The 23,509-nt window shown below is 41.0% G+C and overlaps 1 protein-coding gene across 3 annotated transcripts in view; it reads left to right on the top strand.

Moving 5' to 3' along the window:
* The window catches only part of LOC139759570 (putative ammonium transporter 2), a 108,651-nt gene extending 86,488 nt beyond the window's left edge, over nt 1-22,163 (top strand). The window contains exons 1-14 of one of the 3 annotated variants that reach the window (XM_071681849.1): nt 2,877-3,030; nt 9,688-9,763; nt 10,604-10,666; nt 11,986-12,054; nt 12,717-12,976; nt 13,427-13,706; nt 14,038-14,195; nt 14,932-15,073; nt 15,252-15,427; nt 16,333-16,464; nt 17,218-17,313; nt 17,823-17,911; nt 18,173-18,353; nt 18,820-22,163. In XM_071681849.1, the coding sequence (XP_071537950.1) occupies nt 9,690-9,763; nt 10,604-10,666; nt 11,986-12,054; nt 12,717-12,976; nt 13,427-13,706; nt 14,038-14,195; nt 14,932-15,073; nt 15,252-15,427; nt 16,333-16,464; nt 17,218-17,313; nt 17,823-17,911; nt 18,173-18,353; nt 18,820-19,037 (1,938 nt within the window). In that variant the 5' untranslated portion in view covers nt 2,877-3,030; nt 9,688-9,689 and the 3' untranslated portion in view covers nt 19,038-22,163. Of the gene's footprint in view, nt 1-2,876; nt 3,031-9,687; nt 9,764-10,603; nt 10,667-11,982; nt 12,055-12,716; nt 12,977-13,426; nt 13,707-14,037; nt 14,196-14,931; nt 15,074-15,251; nt 15,428-16,332; nt 16,465-17,217; nt 17,314-17,822; nt 17,912-18,172; nt 18,354-18,819 lie in introns of those variants that run through there. The other 2 variants (XM_071681847.1, XM_071681848.1) reach the window with 2 other exon arrangements.
* Nucleotides 22,164-23,509: the final 1,346 nt, after the last annotated feature.

The raw sequence follows: 23,509 nt of genomic DNA, 5'->3' as shown, positions 1-23,509 counted from the left end.
TGATCCGTAACGCGTTATCCTCCACCAGGAGCTATTCACTGTCCCTCGCTGACCCTAATTCACATGGCGTATCCTCGTCTACCACGTCCTCGACTCGCGTGCTGAGGGGGACTTTTCACCATAATCTATTCCCGTAGGAGGTAAGCGTTCGCTCATCATATTTGATAGCTGGGTGTGGGTGAAGGAGAGACCTTCGGGGTAATTGCAGTATTAGAGAAGAGAGAAGAGAGAGAGAGAGAGAGAGAGAGAGAGAGAGAGAGAGAGAGAGAGAGAGAGAGAGAGAGAGAGAGAGAGGACCACAGAAATAGTGAGAAATGTACCGAGAGGAATGTAATCAGACAGTACACACACAAAAGGAATGACATCAACAAAACAAACTGAATAATCAGATTTAGTTAGATAGAAATAATGATAAGTAAGAGAAATGCTGAAGTAGAGAGGTGTTGGATTCGAGAGGAAAATGATTAAGATTAAGGATGTGGATTTAGAGAGAGGAAGAAAGATAATTAGAAATAATGAGACAGAGTGAGTGGATGGGTTAGAGTGAAGAGCATGTGTATATATAATTTTTTCTGTGTGTTTATATATATATATATATATATATATATATATATATATATATATATATATATATATATATATATATATATAGATTCTGATGGCTGTGAAAGATACATAAGAATCCTCTCTGTACATATGTATAACACTGTCAATAAAGTATTAATGAGAAAAAAACACAAAGCCAATCAACACGCCACACTTGTTACCAAGGCCTTAATACTCTCTAGCTATGCTCACTTTTTTTTTTCTTTTTGTTGGTTTATCTTAGACTGAGATAAAACGGTGGCTCCATCGAGGGAACTGTGTGTGTTGTTATGACTGTCACTGACTGATAAAACCTATCTTGGAGGTGGGGTTTATATGTCAAAAGGTTTGTTTTTGTGTGTTTTTTTTCACGATGTATGGTGAGGGGAAGGGCTCACAGTGCGTTGTTCCGGTGTGGGGAGGTGAAGGTTATCGATACTGAGTGACAGATGTGGAATGCTCAGTAATTTCTCGCGTTTATGGACCCATAAGAAGAGAATCACAGACTCAGTCACACAGAAGGTTGGCCTCCGTGGTGTAGTGGTCAGCGTTACTCACCATGCATTAGCACGGGCTAGCCCGCATGAACTCGAATCTTGGGCTTGCCAGTAGGCCCCCACCAAACCCAAGTTTTCATCCTCCTCCTGAGGCTGGTCGACGAATGGGTACCTCCCTTAGGCTGGTGTGTGTGTGTGTGTGTGTGTGTGTGTGTGTGTGTGTGTGTGTGTGTGTGTGTGTGTGTGTGCATACACAGCTTTAAAGACATGATATCTATGCACAGGGATAAGAGACAAGTGTAAAACTCTACACACACACACACACACACACACACACACACACACACACACACACACGTAGGGAATGTTAAGAAAGAGGAAAAAACTGACTGATAGAATATATCAAAAGGCAAAGGAGTTTCGAGATGTGCAATGACAAAGACTACACTCCAGTCAGCCATCATTTGCAAGGTATAAGAGAGCAAGGAACGAGTCTACCACGATAGGAAAAATAGCAAAGAAAACGTGAAGAAATTATTGTGGACAGGGCAGAGGAGAATCAGAAACTTTTCCGTCAATCTATCAGGAGTCACTTGTCAAATAGCATCTGATCGGGTTAAAGGATTGAAAGGGAAGAATTTTGGAGGATGATATAAGAACAGAAGAAGAACTGAATGCCAAGTTTAAAAGTCTTTTTCTTTTACTGGGAAGGACACTATTGCTTCGATGCCAAAGGGAATAGAATGGGAAAAGGTTTAGGAAAACATTGAGATATCTAGAAAAGTTATTAACGGAATACTAAATGGTCTTGACTCATGCGAGATTCATGATTCCGATGAAATACCCCCATATGAGTGCAGATACCCTATCTAACCCTCTCGAAACACTGCTCAAGACGTCACTGGAGAGAGGAAGATTGCTAAGGGAGTGGAAAAGGGAGCAGACGCAGAAGTACAGACCTGTCCTCACTGACGAGTGTGGTCTGCTAAGGTTCCGGAAAAGATTATTAAAAAGCCAGTGGATGACTTTCTACAGAGAAGTAATCATCTAAACGAGAGGTACCATGGTGTCAGCACACCATCACAATGGTACCCAACAGAAGGGTAGACGTGCCAGCACAACACTTGTAGACAAGGGCGGACTGTTGAAGATATGCCGAGATATTCAATATTTACTGGCATCTGATGGATGAAGAATGAAGCGAAGAGTTTTTAATGCCCCTTCTCTTACCACCTCCGCCTCGAACAGAGTTTAGCAGTGAACAGGGATTTTAGTTATATATCATGAAATATTCTTCGTTGTCCACTTCGGGTTATGGTGTAGCAGAGAGGGTATCAAAATTGAAGGCTCTACTTCGTTATGAGCGTCCGCCGCTTATAATGACTAGTATAGTGTTCAGATTTGTACAAAGACAGAGCATTAGGATGTACTTGTAAAATGAAAATTTAGGAAATTTTATCAAGAAGTCGTTGAAGTGTTTGTTTTTCTAAGACAAATCTCTTCAATTATTCCAGGAAGAAATGTTCTTCAACCTTTCCACGGATACCTTTCGCGTGTCATCTGTCCATATCAACTACAAGGCCCTGAAACCTTCTTATTGGTAATCCATAAGGCCGCTTGTTTCTTTCTGCCATAAAAATTGTTTTCGGATCCATGGAGCTCGCGTCAAATCGTTGCGGAGAGTTTAAGAATATCGAGGTGTACGGGGAAGACGAAGAGGAAGGCTTGGTACATACCCCGCGGCGTGGCAAGGCCTGGTCTTGAGTCGTCGGAGACAGCGAGTGACGGACAGTGTGACGCGAGCAGCTCGGGGTGTGAGACGGGCTCAGGCTCCGTCCTGTTTACAGATAGACAGGCCGTAAAGGATTGCGACTCATGTTGCTGTTAGAGAGGACGTCAGCGTCATCGTCAGCAGTGGTGTGAACCAGTTAAAACCAGATGTGAACAGGTACCAAGTGTAGAACCTTTGTTAAGCATCGTCAGAGGTCGAGCTATGATTCAAGACACCGAGTGGTAGCGACGAGTATATTGTGAGGCTTATGTAACCTTTGGGATCTAATGAGAAATGGTAGATGTACATTGTCCTCTGATCTTCCGTGATTATGGTCCAGTTGGAGCGATGACAGACCCTGGGGAAGAATCAGAGGACATGTCTGTTCAGGAGGAACACGTCCCACAGTCGGAGGTGCAGCCGACGTAGCTCAAGTCATTCTTTCTCTTGGGGGTCGCTCAACCCAACCATCTACGGGACTTCGTAGTCATTGGAGAGCTCCTGTCCCTCCTTCCGGTGCTCACAGGAGATGTTCTGATACTCCTTGTGGTGCTCACGGGAGAGCTCCTCACCTTCCTTGTAGTGCTCACAGGAGAGCTCCTCACCTTCCTTGTGGTGCTCTCAGGAGAGCTCCTCACCTTCCTTGAGGTGCTCACAGGAGAGCTCCTCACCCTCCCAGCAGCGTCCACTTCTCCGCTCACCAACAGATCGCGCCGGGTCCTACGGCCTCAGCAGTCACTCTAGTGTATGGTAATAGTTTTCACATATAGCAGCAATACGAGCAGAAGCTAACTCATGTAATCTACCATTGAGGATGTGACTGACAGTGTGCGATTTATCCCTTGTAAAGATATGTTAGGTTCTAAGTTGGTTAGAATGGGGAAGGTAGTTAGAAACATATAATAGCCAACATGATTATGATACCACAGTTGTCCAGCATCGTGCCTTCCTCCAGCTTAAAACTTTTTATGATCACAGAGATAAAGGAACGTTTTTTGCATTTTAAATACAAATCGTTTCCTGGAAGGAAATATTCTTTAGGGTCCTGTTAATCAATCTCAAGTTACAATGATAGATATACTATTTATTGGCATTTTAGATGTGGTCAGTTGATCAGTGACTTGGTTAGTCTGACGTGACCTATGGGTCAGGTCAGGTAAGGTTATTCACGTTATCATACCACCTCACCCAGTCTTGTGTGTGTATCCTGCCATATGTACTCATTTTCTTTTTTCTTTGAAAATGTAATATAAGAAAGAGCGCAAATTACACACACACACACACACACACACACACACATATATATATATATATATATATATATATATATATATATATATATATATATATATATATATATATATATATATATATATATATATAAATGTGAATAAGAGCAAGGTTATTAGGTACAGTAGGGGTGAGGGTCAAGTCAATTGGGAGGTGAGTTTGAATGGAGAAAAACTGGAGGAAGTGAAGTGTTTTAGATATCTGGGAGTGGATCTGTCAGCGGATGGAACCATGGAAGCGGAAGTGGATCATAGGGTGGGGGAGGGGGCGAAAATTTTGGGAGCCTTGAAAAATGTGTGGAAGTCGAGAACACTATCTCGGAAAGCAAAAATGGGTATGTTTGAGGGAATAGTGGTTCCAACAATGTTGTATGGTTGCGAGGCGTGGGCTATGGATAGAGATGTGCGCAGGAGGATGGATGTGCTGGAAATGAGATGTTTGAGGACAATGTGTGGTGTGAGGTGGTTTGATCGAGTAAGTAACGTAAGGGTAAGAGAGATGTGTGGAAATAAAAAGAGCGTGGTTGAGAGAGCAGAAGAGGGTGTTTTGAAATGGTTTGGGCACATGAAGAGAATGAGTGAGGAGAGATTGACCAAGAGGATATATGTGTCGGAGGTGGAGGGAACAAGGAGAAGAGGGAGACCAAATTGGAGGTGGAAAGATGGAGTGAAAAAGATTTTGTGTGATCGGGGCCTGAACATGCAGGAGGGTGAAAGGAGGGCAAGAAATAGAGTGAATTGGAGTCATGTGGTATACAGGGGTTGACGTGCTGTCAGTGGATTGAAGCAAGGCATGTGAAGCGTCTGGGGTAAACCATGGAAAGCTGTGTAGGTATGTATATTTGCGTGTGTGGACGTGTGTATGTACATGTGTATGGGGGGGGGGGGGGGTTGGGCCATTTCTTTCGTCTGTTTCCTTGCGCTACCACGCAAACGCGGGAGACGGCGACAAAGTATAAAAAAAAAAAAAAAAAAAAAAAAAAAAAAATATATATATATATATAGCAATATTGCATATATAGTTTCGTCAGCTATGATGTCAGTCTATATATATATATATATATATATATATATATATATATATATATATATATATATATATATATATAAAATGACTTTCTTTATAACATGCTTCCTTTCCCAAATAGCAGGATAAATCCATATTTTTTTTTTGACACCAGTCACTCCTACTTCATACTATATTCCGATATTACTTATAGCTGAAAATTGTCGAACATCAATGCATTCTTCAGGACTGTCCATAAATTATCGTTTTGTTAGACCATTTTCACGAATATCCTTTTGTTCCGATATTTGAGCAATATTGCATATATAGTTTCGTCAGCTGTGATGTCAGTCTACTGAAAGATGGTGGCTACGAAATGGTAAAAAGATGTATACTCTTTTACGCCATTCTTTCACAGTTTTCTAAGCAGACGGCATTCTGTGATAATTTGTTGTGGATTAATCACGTTTTAGCCTAAGCTTGTTTACTGTTACAATTATTATTATATCCCTCATCGCATATATATATATATATATATATATATATATATATATATATATATATATATATATATATATATATATATATATATATATATATATTGCTGATAATCACTGTCATACGAAGCTATAAGCGTATGAACATTGTGGTAAATTCGATATTTTAGGATTCTATAAGGGATTCTATAATCATCCAGTGTCAAATGAATGAAATTCTAACTGCGTGAAATACTCGTTGTCGTAGTGGGAGTAAGATCAAAAAAACCTCTACGAAAAAAAAATTGGAAGATATGGGAAGGGGTTGAGTGACAGAATTTTAAAAGACTGAAAAAAGAGAAACACATGGAAAGTAGAAAGCATGTGGGCTGTATACTTAACTACGACTGTGTTGTTATCTATTCATTTATTTTCCCCCATGATAAATGACTACAGTTTGTGTGTGTGTGTGTGTGTGTGTGTGTGTGTGTGTGTGTGTGTGTGTGTAAAGATTCACTAAGACTAAGCCTGGCACCGATCGGGTGTGTGTGTGCTCGGGGTGTCATTACTGACATAGGACGGCCCAAATGTAACTTTTATAGATAGTAATAAACTGTTTCATCTCAGAAGAATTCAAAGTTCTGCAGATATATTTCGTCTTGTTTGAGGCAGAACCTGATAGTGTCACCCCGAGGAGGTTCTTGGGAGTTTACTGGTCATATTACCATTATGTAAATGAGCTATGTACTCGTAGATTTAGTGCTGAATGTCTGGATCATGAAGTACTCTGACGGCGAAAACTTTTAAACATTTTTGAGATCAAGAATTCGGACCACACAGTTTCGGCCGAGCTACCACTCGGAGGTTTGAGGCAACGATGCATTTATCACTATATATTACAAGGTATGCTATGATATTAGAGGGTATAATGTTAACTCCTCACAACGCTTTAACGTTGCTCAAAAGCACTCCACCATTGTCCTTTGTCGAGGAGTCATTTTTTTTAAGCAATTTTAGTGGTTATGGCGTTCTTTTAAACATAAGCGATTCGCCCATGACTGCTATTGGAAATGGATATAAACGTAGCTTTTGCGGTATTTCCATTCCTTTTGATCTTGGCATATATCTGCAGTGGTTCCATCTTTAAGTCTAAACTAGGCTACTTTAAGAGCATTAACGTTTTAAAGTGTCCCTAGAAATACAGTTGTGTGCGCAATAGGAATCGTTTTAGTCACAAAGAAAGTGAATACCGTTAGGGCTCTTGAGAAATTGAAAGATAAGAGCTGATGAAACTCACACGGTTGCTTTTATCATGGAGTTCTTGGAAGAAATTATTATAATACAAAAGCAGATAGATTTCTTGATTAAGTATACCAAGTGCAGTTAAAGTCTGTGTAAACTAGATTAACAATGCAGCAGCAACTGCTTCACTCACAGTCTTGTCACTCGTGATGCTGGATTAGTAGGCAGTCGATAAGCATTACTGCCTACATTGAGTACCAGTCTGTAACCCGTTAAGGTAACTAAATTTTCTAGCAACTTGATCTTTGTGTCGTATGACTTTTAAGTCCGGTAGGACTCTTAGATACGTTGAAGTAGCTTGATGTGCCCTGAACGAGATCATGAACCCATTTTATGCGTCTTCGAAGCAATCTCGAAAACTGTGATATAAAGATTCTCAATTAGTTTGGAAGGAGCTTCCCCCACTCTTAGTGTGCTTATTATTTATGATCTGTAACATCCACTCTATTTAGACAGCCACACTCTTTATAAGAAGGTGATTTTGAATTCAACATTATTAAAGGAAGCGCTCGACTCCCCTTTGGTCTTGGCTTCCTTTTTCCACACAGGGTTTAATTTATCATGATCTGTAATTCACATTTGCAAGGCTGTTGTAGCTGACTACAATGTGGCTGAGTTCATTTTTAGTTGAAGGAACAAACAACCTCTAACGTTTCTTGAGTTGTTTTGCGACGGTATTCATCATTGGTATCGTCTCTTTAAAGATAAAATCAAATCAAATGCGATTATGTTCAGTTGTGAATATTAGAATAAAGACATAAAAACCTATAACACTTAGTTACAGATGTTTGTTATAAATTACGTAAAGATTAGTTATATATTGCATCATCTGTATTTACGCAAGTTTACGTAACAGGTTTAATGGTTTACTCATAAAAGAATCCATTTATGAATATGAGTATAACAAAGCTGAAATAACATAATTATACAATCTTATCGTCGGTGTGTTAATGTTTATCGTAGCATTTTATGTTAACTAAACGCAGTGGTAAAGGCAATTAAAAAAGACTTTCCTGTGTAACTTATTTAATTACCTGCATTACAGTTAATTATTAGTAATCATGCCGAGATGTAAAACCGTAAAATGATGTTAAAATGACCCGAATGCCCCAATCCACGAAGCACTAGGTGGAAAAAAAAAAAATTGCTAAGAGAAAAAGTTTTATTTTTCTATTCTTTTAGTAACTAGACTGATAATTGGCTATGTTAATGATTTACGTATGGCATATTATATATCCCCGGACTCCCTCTGCAAGTGGTTACGTTGCTAGCGACAAGTCACATCGGTAAGGCTGTATCATCGCTGACGAAGAGACAGGAGTAGAATCTTTTCGAGGACCTACTTGCTCCAAAGGAGACCATCATCATTACCCTACTCCTGTGTTCAGTGCAAGAGACCCATATAAGAAGTCCACAGTTTGTATGATGATGATGATATAGTCGTGCATGAGTGTTTAAGACCGTAAATCCCGTGTGCGCCCAGCGGCCATTTGGCCTTTCGTGTGATTGTCCGCTTAACTGGATGTTTGAGAAATGGTTGTCAGTTCATGGTGGTACGCAACAACTGTAGCCACAGTATTGCCAGTCCTATGGTTGACGGAAACCTGGGTAAAGAGAGGTGATGAAAAGAGATGGGAGAGAAAGAGATAATAGGACAGAAAGAGATATAGAGACTGCGGAAGGACAATCAACCTTCACAGCAAAGGTTCGACTATTGATACTGAGCAGCAGGGGTCAAAGTGAAGCATAAAAGAGAACATAAGTCACATTTACCACATACCTTTACCACGGGAATTTCTACATTTGTTTAAACTAACAGGATTGTTTTGGGCCAACCCAAAGGAGTCACTGATAATACCGCTAACAGTACAAGCTCTTTGGTTCTGAGAAACGCAAGAGAGATAAACTCAACATCTACTATGACTTGTTTCGCCTAACCTACCCTAATACTACACAATATCTTTGAACAGTGTCACTGTTTTATTAATTAGCTTCCTCTCACAAGTTCTGCTCAAGATATCGATAACTATCGCATTTTAGCTTTGGGTTCCAGAACCAGAGGCATCTTTTAATGTCAACGCCATCTAACAGCTACCGGTCGCTTGCACTCTCTTATTAATAAATAATTCAACCATGTCCTTGAGAGATTTTCTGAAGACTGAGCGTGATCCTGGATTTACAGTTTTCTGGTATTTTGTTATTTCTTCTTCCATGATGCTTCGCTATTTTCTAAACGTAAGAGCAATTTAGTGTCATGATTTCCTTAGTGGTTTCGCACTAGGAGCGACCGTCCAGCATCATTGAACACTAAGCCTTGCCTTGTGTCGACACGAGCAACGGAAAAAAAAAATCACTAGATGTATAATGTATGAATTATAAAATTTGTTCTCTAAAGCTTCCTGTATTATTTAGATGGATTTCACGTATGTATCTATCCAAAGCGTATAAGCATCCAACACCTTTTGTGATGTGTCATTTCTTTCATAAGTCTCTTGAGTGTTTGTAGTCATTAATTTTATTACGTAATAACTAAATAAATACTTCAAGTTTTGGTATTCTAAATCGACCTTATATTAGTATCAATTAACATAGTTGCGTTGCACTAACGTTACGATGAGTATTTAACCGCAAGTCTTGAATACAATAGTTGTCACACAATCATACTACTAGAAGTAGTAACTCAAGTGATATAGAACTTGGTAAAGTGACTGTACGTAAGATAAGGTATTAAAATTGATTCGGTTTTGTTTTACATCCACAGCGATGGCGGCGGAAAGTGTCGACCAAGACGTCACTGCCCGGCCGACACAAGCCAACGAGGGAGAAGAGACGAACAGGTCAGTATATATTTATGAATGTATACACTACCTGCTCCAGGGGTCTCTTCTGTGTTTATGAGGATTTTTTTTTTTTTCTCTGCTCTCGGGAAGCTGGCCACGTCCACCGTTCGGGACCACAGGTCATACAGTGTTGTAATGTGTGTACGTGTGTGTGCAAAGCGTGCGGTGCAATTGAGTAGTAAATGCTTGTTTTCTGTACTGTAGTTGTGTCTTGTGCAGGGAAGGTATTGGGGGAAACAGTGTTTGCAGTGCTGTAGTGTTGCGTGATTGTTCAATACATACTTCTATTTTTTCAGTTTCTTTTCCAACATTGTAAATGCACAGGTTCTGAATCTTCATATTTATCATGATCAATACATTTATCTGAACGTACTGAAATATGTTTATTCTGTTGACTCATTGTAATTTATGCTTTATCATTTCACCTAACACCTGTGACTCCCTCCGACAAATCTGAAGCATTCGAACATTTTTGTTGCTCCAAACACTTACAAGCCTTCCACTTGTAACCCTTTCTAACTAAACATTATATCCCGAGGCGTTATAATTGCGATGCATAATCCAACCGGGACGTCATAAACTTTAATCTAATCCAAGTTTACCCGAGCTAAGATTAAGTATTCATCCATGATCTTAAGGTATTTGGTACCATTCTTTGTTTGCACTATGGAGTAGTGATACTCCAAAATCATGATCCTTTGGATCTACGATGCTTCGAAAATGTGATGAATTGGATCTAATATTCTTCGATTTTCTGATGCTCCGGAGTAAATGTGATAACCCCATTCCTGACACTTGCTTTTTCCTTACTCTTCCGGCACGTCTCCCTCACTCTAGCGAGCCTACGACATCGCTGGTGGAAGGGTTACTCAACGCCTCGAGACAACTGCTGCTCGAGAGGTGAGTCGTCGGCTGGGTGACGCTAGCGAGCACAGCCAACCAGACCGAGTTGATATGTGTGGCAGAACTGTGAGTAAGGGGTAAGCCAGAGTGGAATTAGCCCCTCAGCCTTACTACTATCTCAAGCTTGAATTTCAGGTGGTTGTTGGAGGCTTTATTTTCTTTTTTCTTTTTTACTCTATCGTGAAAATAGATTAAACTTTTAGGGTTGATCTTTGGTTATATAATATTAGGAGATTAGTCCATTTGTTTAGGTTAGATTAGATTAGATGAACAGACTTAGTTTATGTTAGAGTGTTAGGTTATAGTGTGCTATATTGATGCACATAGATTGCAAAATTTGGGTCACACGGTCGAGACGTTTCGTTAGAAGATTACATTTACATGATTTTGATATACAAGGTGAATTATAGATTTACAGCATATTAGTATAATTGATTTATATGGGATATCCAAAATAACTTAAGAATAGAGAATTTTCTTGCTTGATATCGTAAAATAACGTACATAAAGGCTAAAACTGGGGTTCGCTTAAGTGTTTGTTCACCCATCCTCCCAACTGCTGTATCATTCTGTAGAAGCAGACTAACCCCTGTTGTAAAAGGTGCCACAAAATACCTTCACATTACGTTACAAGAATGTACAATTAAAGATCAAATATGATAATAGAAAATAAAAGTTTTTCGTGAAATTTGGATGAGTATTGACTGGACTGTTGTTGATGCTGAGGTAGGATTACTAAGAAGAGAAGCTTGCATGAGACAAGGGATCACGCGCGGTCTACATCGTTGCCAGCTCAATAATTTGGGTACATCTCACCAGTGAGATTCTTCCTGAATACTATGTCCATTGTGCAAGTGACAGGATACCCCCGACGCATCTCACTACTCAGCCACTTACCTTAAACAAAGTTAGATTTTCATAGTCTGTTCTTACTTCCTTAAGGTGTTGTGTATGCTTACTGATAAGGGATTTCTTTGGTTTACCATGAATAGCAATGTCTTGTTACAGGCAAATTCGTAAATGATATCATAGTATGGTATTGAAATTTTGTCTGTCTGAATTTACGTTCGTCTGTTCATCCATATCGAAAAATTAGTTCATTTCAATATCACGTATTCTACGTGAAATCTCCATACACTTTGCCTCTCATGTTCATGACAATGTTTCTTCACTAACAAAAAAAGCATAAATAACTCATATTTGATATACATATAGAAAACATATAAGGAAAGTTTATGTCACTATTTGTCAATCAAGAAGAAACTTCTTAAAAATCATTGCTTCGTTTATTAATGTCATGTTTTCTTTTTCAGCAGTTCAGCGGCGTCGAATTTGGTGTCTGAAGTTCTGAACATGACGGAGAGCATGGTGCAACTCAATACGAGGTAAGTTAAAGGACTTTGAAAGAAAAGGGTATATACGAGGAGTAGAAATCCATACATACAGACAACCCATTGTGTGGCACATCTTGTTATGTATCTTAATGACGTCACTGTTTTGTGTGTGTTTACATTTATAGGCACGTGAAAGACGACGGCTCATGCGAACGTTGATTTGTGATGCTCAGAAATTGCTGGTTTATAAATATTTAGAAGACTAACAGGATAACTTAACAAAATAGTCATCCTTATGTTAGTTTTGGTGAAGTTTCCTACTACTGTTTTCAGTACTTTCCCTTGTTCTTCTCCAAGGCTATACCCTTATGTATGTACATTTAGTATGCACATATTTCCGCAGGTATATAATTTTGTCATTAATCTGGCTGTTGTTTTGGACATATGGTTTGCTAAAGGACAAACACCTGGCCTCTTTCAAGTAGACCTGGTCCCAAACTGGGGACCTTTGTATGCAGTGGGGGAGAGAGCGTGTTTGGTTTTCCAATTATCTTGAACATCTGAAGGTGTTTAAGACTTTTCAATTGATTGTTATGTATTGACGTTGACGCTCACAATGACCTTGAGAGTCGATTGGCTTAAAATCCAAATAACCAACCAGCCGAGCAACCATCAACCTAACTACGAACCTATTCTCATATATTTGATCACAGTGACTTAGTGGTCTCAGTGAGCCAAGAACCTGGGACTGCGGAGCTAAACGGGACGACGGAGACCTTCCCGCTGAACATGACGGATGCTCTCGGCATCATCGACTACGCCAACAGCACGGAGGGCGCGACGCCCGGCGCCACCGTCAACATCACCTACAATTCTCGGGGCGGAGGTGTCCAAGGGGGCGATCCGGGCGAATTCGGTAACGACGCCGCTTGGATTCTGACCGCCACCTTCATCATTTTCACCATGCAGTCAGGTGAGGCTGGGGTGCCGATGTATGTTGATTAGAAAATAGATATTCTCAGGATAGTTAGGCTAGTGAAGGAGGTGATTAATCTGATAGATGCCATGATGTAGTTAGGTGGTAGCGACCGTAGAGGATCGTTAAGCCTTAAGTACGACTTAACCTCTTAAACACGACTGTGTGGCCCTAGAGTGCGATGATATGACCCCCGGTAGCGTTACCTTTGAACTCCTCATTAAAGGTTATGCTAAAAGTCAGTTCATCAATACTAGAGGGTCAGACCGTCGTGCTGCAAGGTCTTATTGTCCTACTCAAGGGGTTATTTAAGTGGGCAAGGGTTTCAGACACCGTAAACCGTAAGAAGGATCTTAACGTGAGTAAAAACTTTCATAAAGCCACTGAAATCCTCCGGTGTGGCGGCTGTTATGCTAATACCTCAATGTTCCTCCGACAACGCCTCAGGGTTCGGGCTCCTGGAGTCCGGTGCTGTGTCTATGAAGAACGAGACGAATATCATGGTCAAGAACGTGGTAGACGTGGTGCTGGGAGGCTTCACCTACTGGCTCTTCGGCTACGCCCTCTCCTTCGGCAAGTCCGAATGGACCAACCCCTTCTGCGGATGGGGAGACTTTGCCATCAACCCCAGCGAGAGTGAGATGGGAAAAACGTACACCACCTTCTTCTTCCAACTCTCCTTCGCCACTACAGCCACCACTATCGTGTCCGGAGCCATCGCTGAGAGGTATGTGTGAGTGTGTGTGTGTGTGTGTGTGTGTGTGTGCTTGGAAAAGATCAGCTTGATATTTAAAGATACACATTCATTGTCTCTGGAAAATGAGCATTCTTCGACAAAACCAGTTTTGTGTGCTGTCACGGACAAGCTGATGTCTACTCTATGCCACCTCAGACTCCTCAAGGACGCTACGTACTGAAGCAGAGGAAACAGTATCTACAGAAACTAAGAGAAAAAACGTTATCAGTAATTCCACGTATCTTAGAGTCTTTGAGTACACTGACTACTCATCAGTACACACGTCTTGGATCTCACAGGACCTTCGTACCTTTTGCCTTAGGTTCAACTTCGTGGCGTACGTGCTCTTCTCGGCGGTGAACACAGTGGTGTACTGCATCCCGGCTGGGTGGATCTGGGGCGACCACGGCTTTCTCAACAAGCTGGGAGTGGTGGACATCGCGGGTTCCTGTGGCGTCCATCTGTGTGGCGGAGCCTCAGGTGAGATCCTTGACCTCTTCTCTGGTGTTATTGAATGTATGATAATTCTATGCCCTGTATGTGTATGGATAGTGTTGCCACAGATTTGTTCGCAGCGTAATAAAGTATCTCATACCTGATAAGTTTTGCTTTCAGTCTCTTCCTTGCTTTACTGTACAAACAGACAACAAAAATGTTCCTCACACATTAAACTACTGTAGTTCTGGTTGTTTATACATTTTTTAAGTCCACCTGCTTAAGACAGAGAAAAACAGGATTACGGTTTCCGTAAGTATATATACGAGTGTATATATTTTTGTAGGTATTTGTACATACGCATCTCCTCCGTACGTGCACATAATGGAGGTTTGAAAACTTTGCGTACTTATGCTTCGGAGGAAGAAATAATGTATTCATAAAACTGTCGGTGATCTGAAGATCCCTTATGGTAAAAATGTACTGAATCCAACTGCATTTGTTTCATCTTACCACACTTCAAGTGTCACCGAACATATAGGAAGCGAGTCAGGAAGTACTTGATGTTTATAGATTCTGCCATTAGTTTCGATGCATTTCATTTCATATATCTTTTTGATCTTGGACGTAGGAATTCCGAGGTAAGCTGATGTTACAGAATTATGAATTTAAAAGGAAGATTTCACACGGTAAACATATTCTTAAACAACACTGATTTTCTCAAAGTTATTACCCTCGCCAACCGATCTGATACAGGCACTTAATTTAATCTCTGATACAGCTCTGGTGGCGGCCAAAATGGTGGGCCCAAGAATCGGCCGCTACGATGACAGCGAAGATCCTCTTCCCATGGGTTCTCCAACCAACGCCATCCTGGGCATGTTCATGCTCTGGTGGGGCTGGCTCGGCTTCAACTGCGGCAGGTAGGTTTGACTGCCGTAGGCAAAGTTAAAGTAGCGTCTATCTATCTCATCATTGCTCACTTCGTTATCTCGTACTCTTTTCTCCCCTTTCTCCTCATCATTTCTGAGCTCTGTTTCTCCCATTCCTTCCCTCGTGATCTTTATGGATGCCAACGGCGCCTCCTTCCTCCTCTCGCAGCACCTTCGGGATCACGGACCACTTGTGGAAGTACGCCGCACGCACGGCCGTCATCACGCTTCAGTCCAGCATCGGCGGAGGTCTGGCCGGGATGAGTCTCTCCTGGTACAAGAACCACCGCCTCGAAATCGCCGACGTGGTCAACAGCGTCCTCGGGGCGCTCGTCAGCATCACAGGTGGGGTTCTGGCACGGTGCAATGGGGTTCTGGCACGGTGCAATGGTGTTCTGGCACGGTGCACTGGGGTTCAGGGATATTACACTGGGGTTTTGGCCAGGTATACTTGAGTTCTAAGCCACTACATTGTAGATGTGGGTTAGTGGGCAGTCTCGGGGATGGAAACAAATGGGTTTTATGTTTGTAAAGTAGTTTCTTTGTTGTTATTGTTGTTGTTGTGATGAGTTGTTAGTTTGTACAACGATGTCTGAGGAGAAAATCGTGAATTTTTGAATGGTGAAAGTTTTGTACCGAAACTGAACAAGTGAAAGAAGAGATTCCTTTCCATATAACCCTACATATAACTACGTCAGTTTGCTTATGATTTCCTAGTAATGACTCGGGAATGCCATCTTCCTGTGGAGATGTGTATAGATGACTCGGGAATGCAATCCTCCTGTGGAGATGTGTATACTAGAAGGCTCTAAGTCTTACCCATGACGTTGTATAATGATCAAGAGGCCAGCCCGACTTCATCCTCAAGGCTTTTGTAGTGGTTAGGTGCCAGCCTGAAGTTGTGTAGCGATTATGAGCTGGGCTTGTTGGTAGAAATACGTCTCAAGCTATGTGGTGATTGTGTTCACAGCCGATAGATGAAGTCTCATGACACAGAGGTACCTTGCAGGCTTTTTCTGAGGCCACCTCTTCTTTCTATTTGTCTTTTTTCACCACCTCTTCCGAGCCAGCTGGGTATATCCTCTGACCACCTGGGTAACCCCTCTTTAACCACCTGTCTTCCGAAACAGCCGGGATCAACCACTTTACATTTACCCCCTGACTAACAAGGGGGCGCCCCTTTTTACCATCCGTCCATAACCATCTGTGGCCTTAACTCCCGATCGCCGCCTTGTCTCTCCTCCCGGCAGCTGGCTGCGCGCTCTTCACCTCCTGGGAGGCGCTGTTCATCGGAATCGTCGGGGGCCTCATCGCAGTGCTGGCCATGCCCGTCTTCGACAAGTTTCATATCGACGACCCCGTAGGAGCCACCTCCGTCCATGGTGAGTACAGCCTCAACCAACTCTATATCTGTTTTTACTTGACTCCTGTATAACAGTGTTGAATCCTTTATGCCACGATAGATTAGGATTTCACAAAACAATAATGTAAGTTTTAGTTCCCTGTAAATGGAGTCATTTTTAGAGAAGTGATTAAAAGTTCTTTAAGAATACATGTATGTGTATGTGTATGTGTAAGTTGATGCATACTCGAAACATTTTATGTACACTTGCTATGCAGTTTACTTAAATCAGAGTTGTATTTTGATTATATGAATCTTAAGTGGAGGTTATGAACTCGCCCAAACGTGTTACAAACATATTTATATCATTTTAGACACGTTTCCCCTCCAAACCAAAAATGACTGAGATAGCTTAGAAATACATACGACAAAAACCTAAGCTTAATATCCACACAATAACCCGTCTATCGACCTAAAGGCCAAATATCCAATAAACCGACCAGCAAGCATGGGTTTCCCTTTTAACCATCAGGTATCTGGTTTCTTTATGAGAACACTTAAGTCAAATCCCACACTTCTACGAAGGTATCAAATCGTGTTCCATTATCCACCAGGCCCTGAGCAGGCCAAGCTGAATCGCTAATCTTGCTGAACATATTTTCTTTTTTTCTTTTTTATAATCGGATTTAAATTATCGTTTGTAGGGGAACATCTTCGTCCTAAGTGATGGTACGATGGCTTAAAATGCTCACGTGTATGTGGGTTCCAATATTTCTCTGGGTTGGTCTTGCAGGTCTGTGTGGTATATGGGCCATGGTAGCCATTGGCCTCTTCGTGCAGGAGGACACTCTGATCGGCTTCACTGGGGGCCACGCAGGTGTCTTCAGAGGTAAGTATTTATCTTCATTAATTTCTATCTCTCTACTACAATAAGAGTTTTTCTTATCTATACCTCCACAGTTCTTCTAACACTACTATAAACACCGTTATCGTGTGACGCGTCTATAAACACCACCATCTTGTGACGCGACCATAATCACCACCATCTTGTGACCCGACCATAAACACCGCCACCTTGTGACCCGACCATAAACGCCTCCACCTTGTGACCCGACCATAAACGCCACCATCTTGTGACCCGACCATAAACGCCACCATCTTGTAACCCGACCATAAACGCCACCATCTTGTAACCCGACCATAAACACCGCCACTTTGTGACCCGACCATAAACACCGCCACTTTGTGACCCGACCATAAACGCCACCATCTTGTAACCCGACCATAAACACCGCCACTTTGTGACCCGACCATAAACACCACCATCTTGTGACCTGACCATAAACACCGTCATGTTATTACACCTTCACTCACATGCCGGCCATTTTGGTGTTCCAGGTGGTGGGTTCTACCTGCTGGGGGTGCAGTGCCTGGCTTGCCTCTGCATCTCCGTGTGGGCCATGTGTTCCACCTTCACCATCCTGTTCGTAAGTATCGTCTTCATCCTATATGCTCGTACCTTCAGCGTCCTTTTTCATATGTACTTTAATTTTCCCGATCGTGAGGTAGACGGTATATAAGAAAAATTGACCAATTCCTTATGACCCACGACCACCCATCTCCTCACCTCGTGACTCGTGCATTAATTATTCTTTTGTTCTCTTTTGACTGAAGAACCACTCTTGACACACAGTCTTTTTGTATACATGTGTATCCCCTCTCACTCACTAGCCACTCGTCTTACTCAGATCGTGAATAGGTTCGTCATAAAGATCCGCATGAGTGAGTGGGAGGAGCTGGTCGGGGCCGACTTCGCGGAACACGGGATCCGGAGGCGACAGATTGGGGTCTCCAGAGCTGTGTCGGTCCTTGGTCTTCAGCACAATGGCTTCGACTATAGCGACATTGCACCCCAGGGAGACAACCCATGTACGTGTGTGTGTGTGTGTGTGTGTGTGTGTGTGTTATTTACGATCTAGTCTTTGGAACTCGAACTGAGGAGATCGAGGAGCCTAATGTCCTTTGTACTGAATAAAACAACTGGTAAATGAAATTTGTTTGGCAGCCTTCCAAGGTTCAGACAGAATGGGAAAGTGATCGTGAAACTCATTTGGGTTTGTGTCTGTAATTAGTTCATTATTTACGAGCTGGATTAAAACAGAAGAATGTAATATTACTCAGTGTCTTGTTCTTACTTTCATTATACATGGTATAAGCGAAAATTAGTTTCATCCTTGCTGTCCACCAGTTGGTGATGAGTTTCTCTCTCTCTCTCTCTCTCTCTCTCTCGAGCATGTTTGCTTTCAGTATGTCTTTTGCCTTCTGCTGGAAGCCAGCAGCAAGTTCATACCCATATACCTTCATTCTTTACTCATCCCTTCCGTCTTGTTCACAGGCCACGTGAAGGTCCTTCAACGCCTCTCATCTCTGGAGTCCCGTCGGGAGTCCACAGTATCCAAGGCTGTGGCGCAGGTAACCCGAGGTAACCACAAGAACTCAAGTCTCCCCGCCTTTCTCCTCAACGGCGACGCCACGAACCGGAGCAAACAGACAGCGGCCACAGACGAGATCACGCCCATCGGCGCCCCCGATGCATTGCAAGCTTGGAAGTGAAACTGGTACTCCTCCGTCTACAACAGCATGGACCTTTCCTTCGATCTTGCACTCTGTGATACCTCGGATTCAGAATGATTTGTTAATAAGTTTCACACGTGGAATGATTGCAGGTCGAAACTTCAAGGCCATAGTAATTACTTCTTTTTTTGGCTCAGGAAAATTGTGCATGAGATCGAAATCACGGTTAATGACGGCGTGATTTCCTCCACGGTGTGGGTGAGGCTTCCTCCACGGTATAAGGGAGGTTTCCTCCAGTGTGGGCGAGGCTTCCTCCACAGTGTGTGCGAGAATTCACGGGATGGGCAAGGCTTCCTGAAAATTGGAATTTGGTTCATCTGGCTTCATTTTTTGAGTTCAGGGTGATGAAAAACGAAACCTGATGGTGATTTCCAGTGATAAGATCCAAAGCGAACGTTTGTAGGAACTGTGCTTCGGAATGAAAGGATGTGAACAATTAACCAAGAGCCGTCGGATATGAAAGTTTCTATTTCGAGTCTTGTGGCAGGTACAGCCGCTCTTCTTGCTAGAAAGACTGAACGTTGGTGTAGGTAAAAGTATAAACTTGCTCAGAATGAAGTTAACAGGCCGGTTGGTGAGTTCAAGTGATCTTCCTAAAGGGGAAACGGATTCAAATGATACTGTGTGTGTATGTTGAGGAGCTGTTAAAAACATTCGGATGACCTTTTTGTCTTAATTCTTTCATTTTTTTATGTTTCTCCGTGACGAAATTTGTAAATTTGGATTTTCTCACATAAATAATGGTATGGTATATATAATGGTCCTGCTGCAGACAGGAGGAAGTGAAACGAGAAGTGGTGAATACTGTCCATATCCTGATCTACCCAACAGTTTGACGAACTGCGTGAAGTATTTATATCTGTATATACTGTTTCCCACATACGTTTAGCCCTCTATAGATGCAACACATGGAAAAATCCTTAATGCTCTAGTTTAGCTATCCATCATCATGGAAAGTCTGACGTGTAGGCAATAAAGCAATAATTCTTTTATACACCAACCCGCATAAATTGAATGAAAGACGTCATCTTACTATGGCAAGGTGGACGCCACAACCAACGTACCAGTTGTTATATGTGCTACTGGTTATGATAACGAATCGAGACTGACCTCAAATAGAAAAGTCGAAGTTGTTTGTAACGGAGAAGGAGAGATAACACCACCACCACCACACTATATACAAATCTTAGGCCATTTATTAGTGGTTATACAATCTATCATGCAAATGAATGTCTTCACCAAATGTGTATTTCTCATCTGTAGTGCTCTCAATAAACTCGTTAAGAGGATAATTTCCCCAACAGAAGTTTCATGAGATTTTAGTGCATAGTTAACACTTGGAGTCAAGCTGCAGAGCCCTAAACATAAACTAAAACAGGACAAAAAATTGTAGTACTTCCTAGTAGCCAGTTGTTAGTTACTAGTTCCATCTTTGTGTTGATATTCATATTTCTTTTAAGCTTTTACGGTAAGTACCTTTCTGATACGAGTGTTTCATGAATATCCTTAACTTTTTACATTTTCCTCGTGGTTCCAGAAAGTTCCACGTATTGCGTTCCTAGATATCTTTTTCATGTTTGTTTATAATGATTTTTATTTTGTTTTGTTTTGTTTACTAGGTGTAAATAGTGTATATATACATATATATATACATAATATCTATGACCGGCAGTGGTGCCTTGAAAGAGAACTCATGTAGCACATCATGGATATCTTCATAGAATAACTGTAGTTAACCAATGGTGACTGAAGGTTATTGCACAAATGTAACCAATTTACTCACAGTTAAGGTATCGCAGAGACATCGTAGTCCAGGTGTACATATGTGTTGTGATAGATTATCATTCTAGAAGATTTAAATGTGCTCAACTGGTCAAGTTTTTGCAAGAAAGAACAGTTTGGGGTCATGTGATGGTGTGTGAGGATAAGTTATGATTATGGAGTCATACTTAGAAGGAGATCGTGCTCAAAAAAATTAAATTTACGAGGATGATTTGTATCCAAGAGGTATTTTACACTGAAGACGTACACTGGGTAAAATTGTCTTAAGTGTGAGGTCACTTCATTATAATCCCAAGATACCATCGTACGTATACATGGTCAAGGGATCGTATGTACTCGTGAGGTTCCTTCACCGTACTCAGAGGACTGCTATCATACTCACCGTGTTGAATTATTGTACCCGAGAGCTTATTGTGCCCAGTCAACCCAAATATGTTAGCGAGGGCATTGTTGGTTCTCCAATACTAGAAACGCTCAGTCGATAGTCTCCTTCTCATGTCTTGCGCCTAACCACAGAAAATCCCTGCTGTTATAGGAAGACATCATTATAATCTGTTCCATGAGATTTGCATTTATGAAGTACATTCTTCAGCTGAATTAAGCAAACCCATCAAGTCACGTAAGGTTAAGAGGAGGATTTCCATAGAGAGAGAGAATATTGTAGCGGAAGATGTATTTCAACAAAGATTTTGAGCTTAAGTCAAGGATGTACAAAATGAGATGTTCCTTGATGAATGTAACTGAATTTGAAAATAATTGCTAAACAATTTGAGTGATGAAGGATGTTATGGCCTCATTTCGGCGAGCAATATTTTATGTATATTCAGTGCACCTATAGAATGTTAGTTCTTCAATTACGGTAATCTGTAATGCTTTACTCTTTGCCTGGCTTCGATAACTAACTCGCATCTAATCATTCCTAATGTAAAGCGTTACCGTTTACAGTTGAGAGTCTGGTAGACTAGAAATGGTCATCAAAGTTGTCTATATCAATGAAAAGTATTGCTTGACTGAATACAATGTGAGCAGGATTCGGTTCCTAAGCACTATGAGTGGCGGGGTGGCGACGGGAATGAATAAAGGCAGCAAATATGAATTATGTATATGTGTATATATGTATATGTCTGTGGATGTATATATATGTATACGTTGAAATGTATAGGTATGTATATGTGCGTGTGTGGACGTGTATATATGTACATATGTATGTGGGTGGGTTGTTTCTCGCGCTACCTTCGATTGGCCTTGTATATTTCCTCTCAAAACAGTCTCTCTCTCTCTCTCTCTCTCTCTCTCTCTCTCTCTCTCTCTCTCTCTCTCTCTCTCTCTCTCTCTCTCTCTCTCTCTCTCTCTCTCTCTCAGTTTTAGAGAAAATATAATCAAAGTGAAAAATTTGGAGATTGCATGTTATGTACAACTAAGAATAAAGTTTACCAATATCGTTGATGATCTCATTACCCTTCCATCTTGATATCCTGAAAATCAGTCGAACACAAACATTGTAAATAGATGAAGAACACAAGATACATTTAGAAAACGAAGAAAAAGTCCTTAATACAAGAACTGAGAGCGATGAATATTGTTGGCATTATATGAACTGAGAAATCTAATCAATAATGCAAGAAAATGGCAATCGAGGGAGGAAATAAGGTACGAAAAACGACCAGAAAAAAAAAAGCTTGGAAGATGTCATGGATACTGAGTGAAGCATAAGGAAATACTCCGGTAGGCAGTAACATGTAAGAAGATGGAACACTTGTATCAAAAAATACTTGCAAAAATGACCATAAATCGGCAACGATCAGGTAAGAAGACAAAGAAAATAGTGAGAAGTTTCTAAGATATATCAAATGAGAAAGAAGAGATAGAACAATCAAGGACAAAGAGAAAATCCAGGACGTGAGACCGGACATGTAAATCAGTAGGCATACGGAAGAGGAGAGAGGCAGAGGCAAATCTAGGTGGATTTCTTTAATTTTTACAGAACTATCGTGTCGTTCATTTTTTGGCTTGAGAGTTTACAGTATAAAAGTCTTATTCCCTTATACTTTATACCTTAAGCAGGTAGGTCAAGGTAACATAATCGATTCATTTTCGATTGAATTCTTATTAGCAAGCTATACCAGTTCAGCTGTAGGCAGTATGGATTGCTATGTGTAGAATGGATCCCACTACCGTAATCAACATCTGCCATATGTCATGCTGATCAACTGAACAAGTTTGTAGAATGAACAGCATCGTTGATGCTGTGCTAGTTTTATCAGCATAAGATTCAATACGAATGCTTCGATTTGCTGACATCCTGGGTTCTTATCATACAACCCTAAATTTTATTGTAATGAAACTTCAATGATCAACAGATTTATAATCGACCAGGAGATTTTATATCACACGGTAGAGGTGACAGTCCCTGCGGTCATATTTAAAAGAGATATCCCTTAAAATGCTAACTTTTTCTTTAACACCAAAATCTATTACCAACATGCATTGTAGTTTTCTCTTGTCGTATGGTTTTGAAAAAATTTTCAATTTATATCATAGTTATGAGAATATGATAAATACTTATATATAATGCATATATTTCCCATATTTCTGGACTGATCAAACGTAAATAAGATCCGATAGGCCTTCAATTACTGCCTTGCAATTTTGGCATCACTGCTTTTCCA

The sequence above is a fragment of the Panulirus ornatus genome, chromosome 33 (assembly GCF_036320965.1).
Source record: "Panulirus ornatus isolate Po-2019 chromosome 33, ASM3632096v1, whole genome shotgun sequence".
NCBI classification, from domain to species: domain Eukaryota; kingdom Metazoa; phylum Arthropoda; class Malacostraca; order Decapoda; family Palinuridae; genus Panulirus; species Panulirus ornatus.
The sequence above is the reverse complement of the archived record's forward strand: the minus strand, read 5'-3'. Positions and strand labels throughout refer to the sequence as shown.